At 52.5% G+C, this 16,950-nt stretch overlaps 1 protein-coding gene across 12 annotated transcripts in view; it reads left to right on the top strand.

Moving 5' to 3' along the window:
- GRAMD1B (GRAM domain containing 1B) overlaps positions 1–8,745 on the top strand; it is a 178,910-nt gene extending 170,165 nt beyond the window's left edge. For 11 of the 12 annotated variants that reach the window (XM_044258082.1, XM_044258086.1, XM_044258088.1 and 8 more), the window contains 5 exons: positions 817–907; positions 4,085–4,096; positions 4,466–4,573; positions 4,893–5,010; positions 8,219–8,745. In XM_044258082.1, coding sequence (XP_044114017.1) covers positions 817–907; positions 4,085–4,096; positions 4,466–4,573; positions 4,893–5,010; positions 8,219–8,308 — 419 coding nt within the window. In that variant the 3' untranslated portion in view covers positions 8,309–8,745. The remainder of the gene's footprint in view (positions 1–816; positions 908–4,084; positions 4,097–4,465; positions 4,574–4,892; positions 5,011–8,218) is intronic. The other variant, XM_044258077.1, reaches the window with a different exon arrangement.
- Positions 8,746–16,950: the final 8,205 nt, after the last annotated feature.

The following is a 16,950-nucleotide window of genomic DNA, read 5'->3' on the forward strand; positions in this document are numbered from 1 at the left end:
CTGAACCCACACCTGGGGTCTGCTGAACAGAAATTCCCTGAACTCCCATGTCCGCCTCGATGGACTCAAATGAGCAGCCTCCAGGTTTTTGGCAAATGTACTGGGGAGAAGCCGCAGCTCAGGCCAGAGGTGCCCTCCTGACACAGATGTCAGGGAGTCTGAGGCAGCCCCCCCACCGGTCCCACCCCCCACCTTGACATGTTTCCCTCTTTGCATCCAGCCACACACAACCTCATGTCTTCACTCGGTCCCGGTGACATGTGGCCATAGGGAGCCTCAGAGACCGCCAGTCCAGCGTCTTTCAGGCCATGCTTTGCATACCCCGGGGCGTGCCTCAGGGTCGGGGCAGGAGAGGACGGTGCCCGCCTTCTGTGTCCCCCTCCCTTACGTAGGGGATTTCTAATGTGACATGTGTGAATGCACTGACTCTCCGAGGGGAGCTGACACTTGGTCAGCGTCCCGGCACTAGCTGCGGACACAGCCTGAGCGGAAAGCCGGCTCTGGACCCAGCCCGGTGCGGTTGTCTGTGCCACAGCTACTTTGTCCCCGCTCCGCATGTCCTAGCTGCATAAGGCTGTTGAGTCTCTTGTTTGTTCGGTGACTTGAATGTCCACTTCACCTGACCCAGCCCATGACCTTGTCCTTGGGGGGCTTCCCTTGCCCTTCTGGAGGGCTGGGTGTATCTGTCCTCTCATTGCTGGGAAATCATCATGGACAACTCTCCGTCATTCCCCGAAGCTCTGTGCGTGACCCCTGTCACGGTAGCCAGGGGGCTCGTGAGCCACCGTGGTGATGGCCTCTTTACTCTCCCCACAGGTTCCACGCAGACACGGCATATCCCCGAGGACACCCCTAACGGTTTCCACCTGCAGAGTGTGTCCAAGCTGCTGCTGGTTATCAGCTGTGTGTAAGGGATCTCAGCTCTCCTCCCCACCCCTGTCCCAGCACCTTCCCTCCCTGCCCGCTGGCTCCTTGGGCGTGTGCGCACCCCTTCCCGTGGCCCTGGCCTTTCTTTGTCCTTTAGCCTCCTCTCTCCAGATCACTAGCTCTGTCTGTCACTCCTTGCTGCTTTGTTTCTTTTTCTCTGTTCAATTTAGCATCTCCTGTAAGCTAGGCCCTCAGGAGGGGGAACAGAACACTGTATACAGCATCCATGCCCTTGGCAACTCAGTTTCAAGTGGTAAGACAGACAGGAAATTCAGAATTACTCCACTGTTGGAGAAACGCTAACACGGAGAGGCCGCACGGCATCTGATAAGCCCATTCGTTCACGTGTGAGGGAGGTCCTGAGACTGCTCTGGTGCAGGGGCCAGGATTGGGCACTCCTGAGCCCACACTTTGGCAGGAAAGCCAGACAAAATCAATGACGACTGTCCCGGAATATATGCTTATATTATTATAAATAATTTACAAGGTTGCCATCATGTTATAAAACAGTAGGTGCAGTAATGTTCCCAGGAGGATCCTGGGCAGGGAGAGACGAAGTGGGAAGAAATGCACAGGTAGCATGGGAGGGCCCAGCTGTCCACGGGGAAGCCCAGGACGCTGGGGTCGCCCCCGAACTGCTGGGAGCAGGGAGTTCCTGGGACGGGCGGCTGAGCGCAGATTGCTGTTCTGCTTGGTTCAGCCCGCTGCGGACCACCCCTGCTTCACCGCCTTCCCTGGAGATGGGGGTGTACTGTGAGCATGGGGGGGCACAGGCGGTGTGACATGGGAGCTGCCCAGATGGGGGTCCTGCCTGCTCTGCACTGGGGACTGCCCTGTCTCTGGGTCTTTCTTCTATGACACCTTCTCCCGACTCCATCAGGCCCCCATAATTCGTTTTCAGAGAGGCAGAAGCAGAAGCACAGCCAAACCCATCAGGAAGCCCTGGAATGTGACAGGATTGGCTTTCTGGGTTGTTTTATAGCTTCAGGGCCTCTTGGCAAAGGTCAAGTGTTGTTGTTAAGTCCCTCTGCCTGCCTGTAGGGGGAGGCCTAGAGAAGAGAGGGCTGGAGGCAGGCAGGCTGGTCCAAGTAAGGGGCAGTGGCATAGGGGAGCGTGACTGTCCTCAAGGAGGGGACGGAGGACCTGTTAGCCATCTGCTTGAAGCCGAAAAAGAGGGAGGACTGCGGTGGGCGCCTGGAGATGGTTGTGTCGTTCACAAAAATCCAGGTCGGGGCACAGAGCAGTCCGAGAAGACGCTCTGGGCTCCAGCTGTGTCCAGCGTTGCAGTAGGGAATCCGGGGGAGGGGCCAGCGCTTGCTGATGTGGACCTGGGCGAGGCGGAGGAGGATATGGCTTATGGATACTGATTTAGTTAGCGGTAGCGTGAGAGCCCCGGGTGAGAATGAGACCATCCGAGGACAGCGCCGAGTGTGAGAAGAAATCGGGGCCACAGACGAGGCGTGGGCACCATGGGGGGGGGCGCGTGAGGAGCATGAGGCGGGCTCTCTTCTCACCTGACCGCGTGTAACAGAAACATAGGTGGAGGTGTCTTCTGCCTGTGGCCTGGGGAGCCAAGGTCTCTTACAAAGTCACATACAAATACAAAGACATACACACATACATACACAGACAGCTGTGAAACCAGTAAGACTCCTGTTCAACAGCATCCATTTGAGGGGATTCGTGCTCCCAAGTCTCTCCTGTTGGGTTTGGTAGATCAAAAACTCGAACCTCAGGTGGGTTCTGTCTGAGCTTTTCCTGCATGCAGACTTCCTGAAGGAGGCCTCCTATCCCGAGTCAGTGCGATCGCATGGCGTCAGCTGACTGTGGGGCTCTGTTAGGTTAAGATCATGGCCTTCATCATTCAACACTTAGAGGGTCTGGGCTGCAAATCTGCTGACAGTGTGGGTGCAACGGGCTGCCCTGTGTCCGGCGGGCCCCGAAGCGGCTCTGCCCACCCTCCCCTGTGTGGACCACAGGCTCTTTCCTCAGACCGCTTGCAGGGGTGTCCGTGGACCTCCACGGAGCACAGGCAGGATTGTACGCACGGACCTAAATGCAGGAGGTAGGATAAACGCAGCCCACGCCAAAGAGGCAGGCGTTCAGGTCTTTTGGCACCTGTGGGTACGGTTAGAGGCAGCGTCATTGCAAGTCAGCGTGAAATTTAGAGATTGTTCTGGAGAAGGCACAGAGCCCTGGATAGGGTCAGGGACTGGAAACTGCCAGCTCCAGGAGTATCTGCTTCTGTAGTGCTGGAGGCACAGAGAAGAGCACAGCCTCGCTCTCTTCTCTCTCTCTCTCTCTCTAACACACACATACACACACACACACACACATACACACATCGAAAGGTCGAAGGCATAGCATAAGATGTTCTTTGTTGGTCCTTTTCCGTCATTCTGTCTCCCTTTTCTTGTGTGTGTCCCTAAATGTCCTCATACCCCTTTCAAGATAAAACCGGCCGTCACGGGGGACTCCTGTGTGCAGGGAGCTTTCCATCCACGCCTTCAGCCCACGCACAGTGCAGCCCCAGCGGGGTAGTTAAGGGGGTTCAGAGAAGCTAGGGAACTTCATCGGAATTTCAGGACCCTGAAACATTGCACCAGCACTGTACCCAGTTCTATGTGTCTCTAGGTCCCCTTGCTCTGCAGATCATCTCTCTGCCATGAACTTGGGTCCTAAAATGATCTTTTGGCAGCCCCTGAGGCTCCCGCATCTCTTGGTGGCCCTCTGTGCCCCCAGGGTCGTCCTTACCATCTCCTGTCTCTGAGCGATGCTAGCCCAGCCCGAACAACCTCGTGACCCCCATGGGTCCAGGCAGGCATGAGGACGAGACATGCTGTAGGACATCATGCTAACCCCTGTTGGGCAGATCAGGCTGATAGTCCACAGCCTCGCCCTTCTGTCCTGTGTTGGGTTCACTGGGTAGGAGGACTTGCCTCCGTGTGTCACTCTTGACCTACTAAGATCTGTTTGCAGCTGCTGTCCCTTGCTCCTTGCTTGCTGGGTCTCCTCGTCCTCGTGTCCTCGCTTCCAGGGTTTCTTCCCCCCAGACTCACGCGCTCTCTGGCTTGGTTACAGTGCAGCCCTCCCCATCTCCGCTCTGGCCTGTTCTAACCTCTGCCTCCTCCCCATTTTTCCTCCTTGCTCCCATTAGGATCTGTTTCAGGTACTGGCTCTCTGATTGCTTCGTTTACCCTTCATCTCTTTTCCTCTCCATCTTACCTCTTCCCCCAGGCACCCTGGGTCCAGGGGGCTCCTGTGTGTGTCTCTTTCCCAATGCCTTCGCCCACCTGCCTCTCCATGGCGCTCCTGCTGTGTCCCGGCCCCTTCAGATGAGAGCGCCGCTCTCTCTCCCTCTCCCCCTCGCTGCAGCCTTCCTCCTCCCTCCCTCACTGCCATGCTTCAGGTGACCAATGGTCAAGGACAGCAGCTGCCTCTGGAGGGGTGGGGGGTGATCCCAGGCTTTTCAAGGTTGCATGCATTCTCAGATTCCATCTCATGCCTATCGCCTTTGTCCCCTTTGTCTCCTTCCCAGTCTGGTGCTGCTGGTCGTCCTTAACATAATGCTGTTCTACAAACTCTGGATGTTGGAATACACCACCCAGACCCTCACCGCCTGGCAGGGTCTGAGGCTCCAAGAAAGGTAATCCTTGCCTCTTCCCTGGGCCACCACCTCCACCCCGCCTGGTACTGTGCCCCCGCTCCTGCCACCCAGTCTCCGTGGGACGGCTCCGTTGCCCTTATCCAGTGGGTAACCCTTTGGGATGAGCCCATAAGTGGGCTCTGAAAACTGTCCCTGTAGCTTTAGTCTGCTTCTGACCTGGGGCACAGGGGAGCCAGGGGCATTGAGCAGAGGACAAAGCAGTCTGATGTGACTCTCTGTCCTTTAGGGGTCTGGGAGCACAGGACAGTCCACTGAGCATAACTCCAGCTGCCGGGGTACCCCTTCTTCTGCCCCACAGGTTACCCCAGTCTCAGACAGAATGGGCCCAGCTCTTGGAGTCCCAACAAAAGTACCACGATACAGAGCTCCAAAAATGGAGAGAGATCATCAAATCCTCGGTGATGCTTCTTGACCAGGTGAGATGTCCCCACTTTGTCTCCTTGCCCTCGTCTTCCGAAGATGAGCTGCTTCCCTGTGCCCTGGGCGATCTCCCTGTCCCGTCCCCATCCTCACCCCCACCCCCCGGACCTCACCCTCCTGTTCATTCTTCCCCTGGGCCATCCACTGTTCTGATCTTAAAGTCATCCTGGAATGGGTTGTTGGAAACACAAGTGTTCTCCCCCAGCGATAACAATGAAATTTGCAGCAAGAAAGGGGTGGGTTAGACTGAAGAACTCCTTTATGTTTTCCCCCCTTGGTCACTCGTGGCCATCTGACAGGCATTTAAAGGGGAGAACCTCTTTTCACAGAGATTTGTCTTCCCAGAGGGCATATGTTTCTAGTTCCTTTTGCTGTATGTCCCCCCCCTGCCCCCCGCCCTCAACACACACACACCAGTACACAATCCCCAACACGTCACTCTCCGTCAGGGGCACAGGCAGTCTGGGAAGATTAGTGCTGCGTCATCTCTTTGTGACATCTTCTAGCGTAGGTGCCTGTGTTCCTTCCAAAAACTGCGTTCATTCATCTCTTTTAAGAAAACCCTTCCGGCGCAAAATCAACAAGTTTAGTTTCACCAAAGGAAGGAGCTTCTCTTCCCTCCCCCAGAAGAAGTTAACATCTTAGAACTCCTTTGTAGTTGCCAAGACAGCAAGAGGCTAACTTTGTCCTCCAAGAGAATTAAGAAGATAGGAGACGAAAAATGTGTCCATTAAAATGTCTGTTCCTAAGGAGTTCTTTATGTTTGGTGGTCGTCCAAGCTTGAGATGGAATCCCAACCTTGCCACGGACTGGATTTGTGACCTGGAGCAAGGGATTTAATATTAGTGACTTTACAGTTTCTTCCTTTATAAAATGGGAATAACAATTGTGACTTCGTGGAATTGCTGTCAGGATTTGAGGGCACGGGGGAGGCGAGGCCCTCATTAATATTAAATCTTATTCCCCTTCGTAGTGTGGTCTTAGCTGTAGATCGAGGAGAGAGCATTTTCATGTGGCTATCAGGACCCAATTTAATGTGTTCTAGAATACCATGTTTAGCTTTGGAGCCATGGATTTTTTTTGTTTTTTTAACAAAAGGGGTAAATGGCATTGCAGGGGGCTTAGGAGCTCTGTGATACCAAGAAAGGTTGATCGAATTAAAGATACACTTAGGAGAAGGAAGGAGGGGGCGAGGAAAACAAGATAGGCTTCAGACCTAGAGGTCCAGCAGGTAGAAGGATAGATTGAATGCTCGTGGGGCCCCAGGGGCTAGAAGTTACGGGAAAGGTAGCTTCGAGTAATCAAATAAAAACAGACCACTGACAAGCTAGTCAGGAATGGAATGGGCTATTTTGAAGGCTCGAGAGTCTATCACCGGAAGTGCCCAAGAGTTGACCAGGTGGTGTCAGATAAGAAACTTATGAATGAAGTAGGAGGCAGTTGGACTGAACGACCAGGTTCTCTTACAACTCCAGAATCCGGTGTCAGGTTGGGGCCCCTTACATTGGATCAGGGGGCGATCGGGTGTATAGGGTGGAGGACACAACTTTATGAGTATTAGGATAGGTGTTTTGTTTCATTCCCTTTATTTATTTTATTTTACTTTTGTAAAGATTCTTACTTATTTATTAGAGCAAGAGAGTGAGCTCAAGCAGGGAGAGCAGGAGAGGGAGAAGCAGACTTCTGCTCAGCAGGGACTCGATCCCCGCTGTAGGACTTGATCCTAGGACACTGAGATCATGCCCTGAGCCGAAGGCTGACGCTTAACAGACTGACACCCCCCAGGTGCCCGTTTCATTCCCTTTAAAAGTAACTTCAGGAAGATTAATAACAGACCCCTTTGGAGCATCCCTACAGAGCGAAGGGTGTATAGAAGAACCAGAGAGAAAGAAGAAAACTAGATTAGGTAGAGGGACAGAGGATTTCAAAATCCATAGCCATGTGCCCATGAAATGTTAGCCGTGTTGTCCCAGGGCAGCTTAGGTCAAGGTGGTATGTAAAAGTGTTGTGGTATGACAGACCCATCAGGATTCTGCTGCTGGGACTCTGCCCCATTTAGACTCCTGGCCATGACCTGACAGTGTTAGTGTGCCTCTTCCTTCATGGAGGTTAAGAAATTTAGTTAAGGTTAGTGCATGATGTGGGTACAGCTAGAAGCTTGTTCGGTTGTCAGGTCTCTGCTTGGCACCCAAGGTGTCTGTTGCTGTCCACCACACATGAAACAGAATGATTCCAGATGACCCTAGTGTGGAGTCCCAACAAGTGGTTGACAAGCGGCCAGGAAAAAGAAAGCGGATGGTGAGCTAGAGAACGTTTGGACTTGTTCTGGGCCTTAACAATGGGTGAGATTGGAATAGGCAAGAGAGACGAGAGCCCCAAGCTGGGAAAATAAGGCGGCAAAATGCACAAGATGGGAGTATATGGTCTTCAGGCTTGATGGGGAAACCACCTGGAATGAGTAGAAGACAGCCTCGTGGGGCTCCTTATAGCAGTGGAATGCTTTGAGAAATGTTTTCTTGTTTGAAGGAGAGAATTTTTTTTTTCCCAAGATTTTTTTGAGTGAGAGAGAGAGATCACAAGCAGGGGGGCAGGTAGAGGGAGAAGCAGACTTCTCACTGAGCAGGGACCCTGATGTGGGACTCGATCCCAGGACCCTGGGATCATGACCTGAGCTGAAGGCAGACTTTTAACCCACTGAACCACCCAGACACCCTGAGAGAGAGAGAGAGAATTCTTTTTTTTTTTCCCCTAAAAATTTTATTCATTTATTTAACAGAGAGAGAGAGACAGAGAACACAAGCAGGGGGAGCAGCAGAGGGAGAAGGAGAAGCAAGCTTCCCGCTGAGCAGGGAGACCAATGTGGGGCTTGATCCTAGGACCTTGGGATCATGACCTGAGCTGAAGGCAGACGCTTAATAACTGAGCCACCCAGGTGCCCTGAGAGAGAGAGAGAGAATTCTTAATCAAGTAACACAGGGGCCACAAATCATTAAGACACAGGGACCCTCACCCCAAGGGTTCCCAGTGCTAGACCGACTGTCCCCTTTCTGCTGGAGGCAGCATCCTAGGAGAATCCCCCCTTGTCTTAGGGGCCCAGCTCCCTGGAACTTGATGTTGCGCTAGGGGACCCGCCCTTGGTGGGCGTGGTGGAGAAGCCCACTGAGGGCACCAACGCGGGCCTGGGCGGGCTTCCCTGTCTTCCAGATGAAGGACTCGCTTATCAATCTCCAGAACGGCATCAGGTCCCGAGACTACACGTCAGAAAGTGAAGAGAAGAGGAACCGCTATCACTGACAAGGCAGGAGCAGGGGGGGCTGCGAGAGGCCCGTGCAATACGTGTACATAGATCGTATAAATAGATATATATAAATATATATATATACAGAATATAAATATATATATATTATATACAGATTTTAAAAAGAGATAATGCCTATGTACCAGGGAGAAGGAGCGGGCCCGCCTCCTGTGCTGGTCGGTGGAGGGGCTGAGGAGGGCAGGGACCACCTCTCAGCACCGACCTCCCCTGATCCTCCCCACTCCCACCCCCACCCCCGCCCCCGCCCTTCCCCTCCTGGCCGTTCCAGGCTCTGAGAAGGGAAATGTTGTTGAGCCAAAGTCATGCCTGTGAAGACCCTGGGGTCTCGAAGTCTCAAGGGGCTTAAGGTGCTTCATTCCCGAATCCCCTTCTTGATTTGTTTCCAAAATAAAAGAGAATCTTTTCTTCCCTACCCCACGCTTCCCCAGGTGTTCTCTTGTGAACAGGAAGCATCAAGGGCAAGAGCCCGGTCTAAACTCTGCCACCTGAGCCCCGCCCCCTCCCCCCACCCCGCTGTCTATGGACCACGTGCCCCCAGCGAGGCGGAGGGCTGGAAAGCTGGGAAGGCTGCCCCTGTGGGACTGGGCCTTGAGCTGCAGGCTCCCGAGGACACGTGTGCAGGATGGTGTCCTCCTCCCTCACCCCTGCACCTTCCCCTGACCCCTGTAGGGTATGGACCCAATAAGGGCTGGGAATTTCTTACTTTCCCACCCCCTTCCCCCTTCTCTCTGGTCTTCTCCCAGGCTGGATCTGGGTGAAGTGTCACTTTTTAGTGCCTAAAGCCCTATTTTTTCTCTGTGCCCTAAGAGCACATCGTTTATTAGCCAAGATGGAGCATTTTGGATCTCGTTAAACCCCTTTCCGAGTGGTTATGAGCCAGCCAGGCCTGTAGCTCTAATTTCTTCACTTGAGCTGTCAGTTTGATTTCCGGGACGAGTCAGGGTGTCCTAGGGGCGTCCGGGGTTGGAGGGTGGGAGTGCCCTAGCACTGTACAATCAGATCATAGGTTTGCAGAGAACGCCGTAGGAATAGTGAGCACCGATCTCCAAGCGCTCATTTGGCTGCCAGCATCCTTTACTTATAAGGGAGGGTCTGACTTTGATTAAGGGAGACAACGAAGACACTCCGCGCAGGGTAGGAGACCTAGGCTTTTGGAAGGAACTCACTGGGCAAAGGTGCATTGCGTTTGTGCAAGGAGAGGCCAGACTGAGCCTCTGCGCCACGTGGAGGCCATTCCCAATCCCGTTCCTCAGACTTGGGAGTGGAAGTTGTGGCAGAGGTGGCAAAGCCTTCTCTAGCCTCTGGCCCCAGAGAGGTACGAGACCACTCAGGAGGAGAAAGAAGACCTTTGGTTAGCAGAGTGAGTCCCCCAGGGCCAGTTGGGAGTTGGCTTCCTCAGACACGGGCATTTATCTGACCTTGTGGGGGCCTTCTGGGCACGATCAGCATTTTTCATTCATTTAACTGCTATTCCTCTGTGTAATGATGAGAGGAATCCTGCCGGCCCCTCGGATCCTCAGTTGGGAAAGGATCATACTAGTTTGGCCGGGAAGACTCAGATTGCTTGTTCTCCTGGGGGGTGCCTCTTGACATAGGAGGCCAAAGGAAAGGAGGATTTTATCGCTGATCTAGCCACAAAGAAAAGCAAGTCGTTGTCTTCTGTTGGGATGGCCCGAGCATCCCCCTTTGACAATCAAAGACAGCTTTTGACTTCTCAGTCTGAGAATATCCTGCCTAAGGGCAGGATGGGAAGACAAATGCCTCAGGGGAGTAGGCTGAGAATCAGCTAGAATGGATTTCCCTTCTCTAGGAAAGGAGATTCCAGGGCTGGAATCATGCCTGTGCAGGGTGCATGTGCCCACAGGTCACGGTGGGGGGGGGGTCACTCCTCATCCTTGTCCAGGACTTGGATCAGGAGACACGCAATGATGGTCAGGGCTTGTGGGCTCCGAGCCAGAGGAGGAGAAACAGTGCAGACTGCTAGAAATTTTCCTGCTGCAGGATCCAGAGGCCAACATTATTCTCAGAAACTTTTGAAAGCAAAAGTGATAAATTCTCTCCTTTATTCCATTCATAATTTAATACTTTTTAAAATCACCCAGTTGTTGATGGTCCCATGGTGGGACCTTTGGGGTGACTTCCAGTGGTTTCTCTGCTGGGAGTAAAGTGACCTAAGGGGGCTTGGCCGCACAGAGCTGTTTGCTTTTGCTTTACCTCTTCGGCCATCCCAGGGAGGAGGAGGTGACAGGAAGGGAGATGCTGAGTATATCCAAGGAACCCTGGGCGTTTGAACCCAGGACACACTGTGTACACATGGGGAAGGTCCCTCGGCCTACCTCATTCCTAAGAATCATGGCTCTCTTGTGAGCGCTCTGTTCTAATACTGTTTTTAACTTTCAAAGCAGAAGACCCAACACCTTTATTCACTCCGGAACAAAACCTTCCCCCCACATTCAGTAACCTGTCCAAGGAAGCTCACCTTTGCAGATTAAGTCTGGGAGTGAAACTGATCAGTAACATTGCTGCTCAAGCCCAGCAGCTTGGCTCGTAGCTGTTCCCGGGAGCATGAGAACCACATCCTTTATGTAATTTCTTCCAGCCTGTGCTTTGTTTTTGTTCACATAAGGACCCTGGTCACGTGGGAATCTTTCCTCGAGGATTCCTGGGGTCACATTTGAGAGCTTGCATTCAAAAGATGCTGCAGCATCTCTGACCAGGTGGCAGTGAGCTACAGGGTCTGTACTTCCACTCCAGCTCCCTTGAAGGAATTATGGCCTTGGAGAACCCAGTCACATCTGCAATGCCTTGCTTCCCCCCTTCACCTCCCTGGGACAAGGGCAGCAGGATCAGCAGCTTTAGAAGCTCTCTGTTAGAGCACTGGGATAATTTAGGAGATCTGGGCCCAAGTCCTGGCTCTGCTCTTGGACAAGTCACTTCCCTTACCTGAGTTGCTCTATCCTCCTTTGTAACGGGAAGGGGGTTGAGCTGGACCCTCTCTAAGATAGGTTCTAATGTGGGCATTGTCTTGGAGGCTGTGTTGGAGACTGGCAAGGTAGGGCTTTCTCAAACTTGGAGAGAACAAGCCTTCTGGGCTAGAGCTTCCTGGTGTGTAGATGAGTAGTGGGGCAGTGTCAGGGTTCCTGGGAAATCCAGGATAGTTAAACGTTCTTCTTTATGAGCCAGCAGGACTAAGGAGGCCTAGTGAGGTAGGGAGAAGGAGATCAGGTGTGCTGTATTTCCCAGTATGACCTAGGAGGGTGTGTCTTCCTTTGTCAGCCTAGTCTTAGTTTGGGAAGGGACTTTCTCTAAACTAGGAGGAGGAGGATAATGGCAAGAAGGGCACCATCTTGGATTAATATAAGCTCATCTTTTGTCTCTAGGCTGTGAAGCCTTTCATCTGTCCATCCTTCCTCCTCCTCACTAGAAGAAACACTGGAGAGAAGTCATTCCTGGTCCTAGTACTTCTCTTTTGACTCAGTTCAAACCTTGTTGGGGTTTTGATTAATTGTGAAGCTTTGGCTAAAATCCTGGGGTTGGCATAGAGCACTGACCCTAAGAGCCTGGGATTACAGGAACGGGGAGAGGGATCAAGAAACCTCAAGAAGAATGCTGTGCTAGAAATGGCTTCTCTCCCTGTCCCTGTCCTGACGCAAGCTTGGACCATGTCTAAAATCATTTCTGGGCAGCATTTCTAGGGTGAAGTCTTGGAGAAAGGACCAGGGAGAAGAATCTTTCTGGACTGTGGGCTCAGAAGGCTGTTCTCTGTGCCATACTATGCTGCTGCTTTAGCTCTGCAGGGCAGCCAGAGCGAGCCCCTTCCTCCCTAGGGCCCTCAGGTGGCAGGGCCTCCCCACACCCCCTGGACCTCACCTGCCCTCTCCAGTAGGAAACTTGAGAACCCGTCTTCCTGACTCTCTCCTCCCCCCGCCCCTTGTCTCTAGGCTGTGGGACAATCATCCCATCCACCACTTGACATCCTTGACCCTCATCCCCAATCTCCAGCAGGCTGGCCCCCCTCCCTCCACCTCTATGTTTTCTTCCAGAAGATGCGTTTTTGGGTCCGAGTGGAGCGTTTTTCTGGAAGGCCGTCTCTTAACACCCCCTGCTTCCCTGATGTGGAGCAGGGATTTGCACAAGGTGTAGAGAGCACCCCTTCCCACCTCTCTGCCCGGCCTTGTTACCTCACTCCTGCTCCAGCCATCGCTGTGACGGGCCCAGCCAGCTCCCTGGCTCGGTGTTGGGTGCGACAGCTCAGGGGTCTTGGGCATTGTTTTCTGTTGTGACTTGAGGTCCTCAGCAGGCCTGGGAGCCTGGACTGGAACCTCGGCCACTGGCGGGAAGCACCTTGCCTGCCAAGAGGAGCCGATGCCAGACGATGTACCCAGCATGTGAAAGCGTAAAGAATACTGTCATCTGTGCCCCGTGGCCTCCTGGCTTCTCACAACACAGTGAGACGCTGCAGAAACAAGATGGCGGCCTCTGCTCCAGGCAAGACAGCTGGCTCTGTCTGGGGAGTTGGCCCTGGGCTCGGGTGCCACGTGCTGAGATTGCATAACGAAAGCAACCATTTTGCCAACAGTAGTGTGGCTCCCCACATTTCCTTGTCCTGCACTCTAGGGCCAGACCACTCTCTGCATGGACCAGGTCACCTTCCCAAACCCATGGTGCTTTTCCCCTGACCCCCACTCAACCTAGACTCCAAGGTGGGGAGAGATGATTCAGAGGCCCCAGTGGCCCCGGGATAATCCTGACAATGGGTGGAGTGGGTGAGGCAGAGGGAGCAGCCCCCAGCACCTGCATGGGGCCATATATGGGAAAGAACACCGGTCGACTGCAGTTGAGTTGTCTGGCCATCTGTATTTGGATCTAGAACTGTACTTTGCCTGGCGCTGTGCGCAAGGTCTGAAAACTTACCTGCTATTACCTAGAACCATACATGGCTTCCCAGCCAGATCTTCATGTAAAGTAGCTAGAGCCATGGAAGTACAGTATGAATTAAAAGAAAAAAGTATTGAACTACAAATAATAAATGGTGTGTGTTTATTGCTCGATTCATTAGTGCTCATCACCCCAAAAGTTTTTGGTCCTCCCAGATGTGATGAGGGCATGCGTGCACGTAGGGGTGTGTGTGTATGTGTGTGTGTGTGTGTGTGTGTGTGTGCGTGCGTGCTCATACACACGCTCAATGTCTACGATGCCCTTTCCTGGGAAGGCAGGCAGCCTGATAAGTCAGATGGATAAGAAGTCTTCGAATCAGACCAGAGGATGGATTGTAGCAACGCTAGTTTCCAGCTGTGTGACCTTGTTCCCCATCCATTATTCTAAGCCTCAGTTTTTTAGAGATAATATAAAATATGTGTGTGTGTCTCTTTTTTTTTTTAAGATTTTATTTAATTACTTTATTTATTTATTTTATTCATTTTTAAGGATTTTATTTAAGAGATCGTAAGTAGGCAGAGAGGAGGAAGCAAGCTCTCCACTGAGCAGAGAGCCCGATGCAGGGCTCTATCCCGGGACCCTGCGATCATAACCTGAGCCAGGCAGAGAGGCGTTTTAACCCACTGAGCCACCCAGGCGCCCCAGTGTCTGTGTGTTTCTTCATAGAGTGGCAAGTACTATATTAAGAAAACTTTTTTTCCTTATTAACCATACTTTTCTTTGAAAGATTTATTTATCAGTGGGAGAGGCAGAAGGAGAGGGAGAGAATCAAAGTGGGTTTCAGTCTCACGACCCTGAGATCCCGACTTGAGCCAAAACCAAGAGTAGGATGTTCAACCGACTGCCCCCCCACCCCAGAAGCCCCCAGCAGTATCATTACTGTAGGAGCCTATTATCACATGCTGTGACTCCCAGGGACAACATCTTACTCAACTTTTCCCTTTTGTGCCTTGGCCCTTCCAGGAAGGTGGACATCGGGAGACTGCTTTGCCTTCCTTGTTAGCCTAGACTGGTTGAGGGGTCTGGCCCTTCCCCTCATTAGGCCTGTCTGTCTTGGAGTTACAGCCTCACCACGTGATGGGAAACTTACTGGATGTCCGGCGGGAGGGAAGACTGGCAACGCTTGCGTTCCTTTGATTTGGAGAGGGAAGGAGGGCTGCATCACACATTTATGCCATTTAGTTCTAGACTGCTAAATGCATTTTTTGCTCTGCGGGAAGATACCATCGATGGGGAGTTACGGAGCTGGCGCGGGCTGGGGAGGGAGGTAGATGCCATAATACAGACAGCAGATACACACAGCAAAACCAGAGCAAGTGCGTTTAGAGACACTTTATTGACACAAATGGGGTATTTCCTGAAAAACACTACCTACTGGCGTTAGGCTGTGGAGAGTGTGGGTGATCAGGAATGACGTTTCTAGGGTTTGGAAAAAGCTTGGCTGTGGAAAATCAAAAAGCAATAACGAAGATCATAATGTGGCAAAGAGATGCCTCAGTTGCGGGACTGCAGGAGTTGGCGGATTGTGTTTGATGCCCTGCCCAGCGGATGCAGCTCTTGGGGGATAGTGATGCGGGGGAGAGAAGGCTATCACCAGCTTTGAGGCTTAGCTGGCCTAGGAGAGGGGCGGAGTCTGATCTACCACAATTCAGACTTGGTTCATGTGCTTATCTACTGGGTCCTACTCTAAACTCACAAGCAAGCGAGCTCAACATGAGTTATCTACCATGCCGGACTTTCAGAGATTAGGAAGAGCTTGGCTGACGGTATTTTTCCGACCTAAGGCGGCGGGGCACACAGAGGCTCTGACCTGGTGCTTGAGACAGTCGTTCGGAAAACGCAGGAGAGATGGGCAATCGGAGGGTGAGCACACCAGTACTACTCAGATACTCTCGCAGGGACGAGGCGAATTCACTGGCTTAGGGACCTTTCATTTACAAAAGGAGGGGAGAGGAAGGCTTTTTGTTGGTGTTTTATTTTTCCCTTTCTGTGTGAACTTGGGAACCAAGGTCCGTTCTGAAATGCGTCTGGGCTTGCATCCTCCCACAGGGATGTCAGTCACACAGCCTCCGCCCCCTGGCGTCAGGTAGGTTCACAGATCCTGGGTTAGAGGTCCTTTGCCTTTTGATCTAGTAGTTTTGTGGGGGAGGGGAAGGACAGCCTCCTGCCCCTCAGCCACCCACTGCCATCCTCGCTTCTCCAGCATATTCCTGCTTTGAGAAATTCCCTTCCTACTAACCTGTACTAGTTGGGCATCAAAAGAGAAAAACTCAGAGAATCGGCAATCTGGGTGTGTGGATGTTGGGGGATGGAGGAAGGAAAGGAGAATGCTTTTAAACAGATGGAAAGTAAAGGCTGGGGAAGGGACAGGCCCTGACTGTCACAGTATTAACACGCAGGAGCTGGGGCTGTGCAAGAAGACCGAGCTGGCAGTAAAGGTCAGTAGGGCAGGGTGTCTACAGCGCCAACCGAGTTGAGCGATCAAGTTCTTGGCTGTTCTAGCAGTAGGAAAAGAAAAACCAGAGCCAACCTGGCCTGGCCTTCAGCGAATCGTGTTACTGAGGGATCCGTCGTGGGAAATACGCAGCACCAAGGCAGCAGGTGGGGTTCCTAAAATGGAAATAGCCCTTGAGAACGTTTCTAAGCCCTTTAATAAGAACAACATGCCAGACGAAGCGTCCAGAGCAATGCACACTGGGTCTGGCTCCTCTAGGAATATAGGGAGGATCTGAAGCAGGCTGGAGATCACGGGGTTTGTAGTCCTGATCAAGCCTCCCGGGAAGAAGCTGAGTTGCCATTCAGGAGAAAGATTGATGTGCAAACCAGCCAGAGAGGGAAAACCGAAACAAGACAGACGCTCAAAGCACATGGCGAGCACCGCTAAGTTGCAAAGCGGCAGAGGAGCAGTCAAGGGGTAGGGGTGAGGCTAACTCCTGCCAGAGAGGCGGAGAGGAGACGAAACTCAGCCGTGAGAGAAAGCAGCGGCGGTCCGGGCGGAAAAGGAGCGGGGCCAGGAGTCCAGAGAAGACCCGACCGCAGCTCCCCACCTCCCAGGGGTATGAAGGCAGGATGTGGTAAAGCTGCTTGGCCTCAGACAGCCTCAGTGTGCTCGGCTGATACCTGGGTATGGTAATACCTACGGTAATATCCGCCTCACAGGACTAGCTGTGGAAGAGAACTAAAGTATCAGAAATGAAAGTGCTGTGTAAGCCACGTTGTTCTCACGGCAGAACTAAGGATGAAAGGTTAGGAAATTTCGAGAAAAGAATTGAGAAGCTTCCTTGTAAAAGATAAAGAAGGGAAGAAAATGATAGGTGCCATTGAGTTCATTAAAAACCACTCAGGAGGGGGGCGCGTGGGTGGCTCAGTGCGGTGAGCCTCTGCCTCGTGTTGGGTCATGATCTCAGGGTCCTGGGATGGAGCCCCGCATCGGGCTCTCTGCTGGGCGGGGAGTCTGCTTCCCCCTCCCCCACTTCTGCCTGCCTCTCTGCCTACTTGTGATCTCTGTCTGTCAAATAAATAAATAAAATCTTAAAAAAAAAGACCAAACCACTCAGGAAATACTTGAGTTGGGCTTTTGAAAAAGGACAAAGGCAGCCATCATGCGTACTACTTGATTACGAGTCAGATGGGTGGTGGTCTGGAAGCAAGAGGAGGGTTGGCTGGTCGGAAGCAGCTT

This window comes from Neovison vison, chromosome 7, assembly GCF_020171115.1.
Source record: "Neovison vison isolate M4711 chromosome 7, ASM_NN_V1, whole genome shotgun sequence".
NCBI classification, from domain to species: domain Eukaryota; kingdom Metazoa; phylum Chordata; class Mammalia; order Carnivora; family Mustelidae; genus Neogale; species Neogale vison.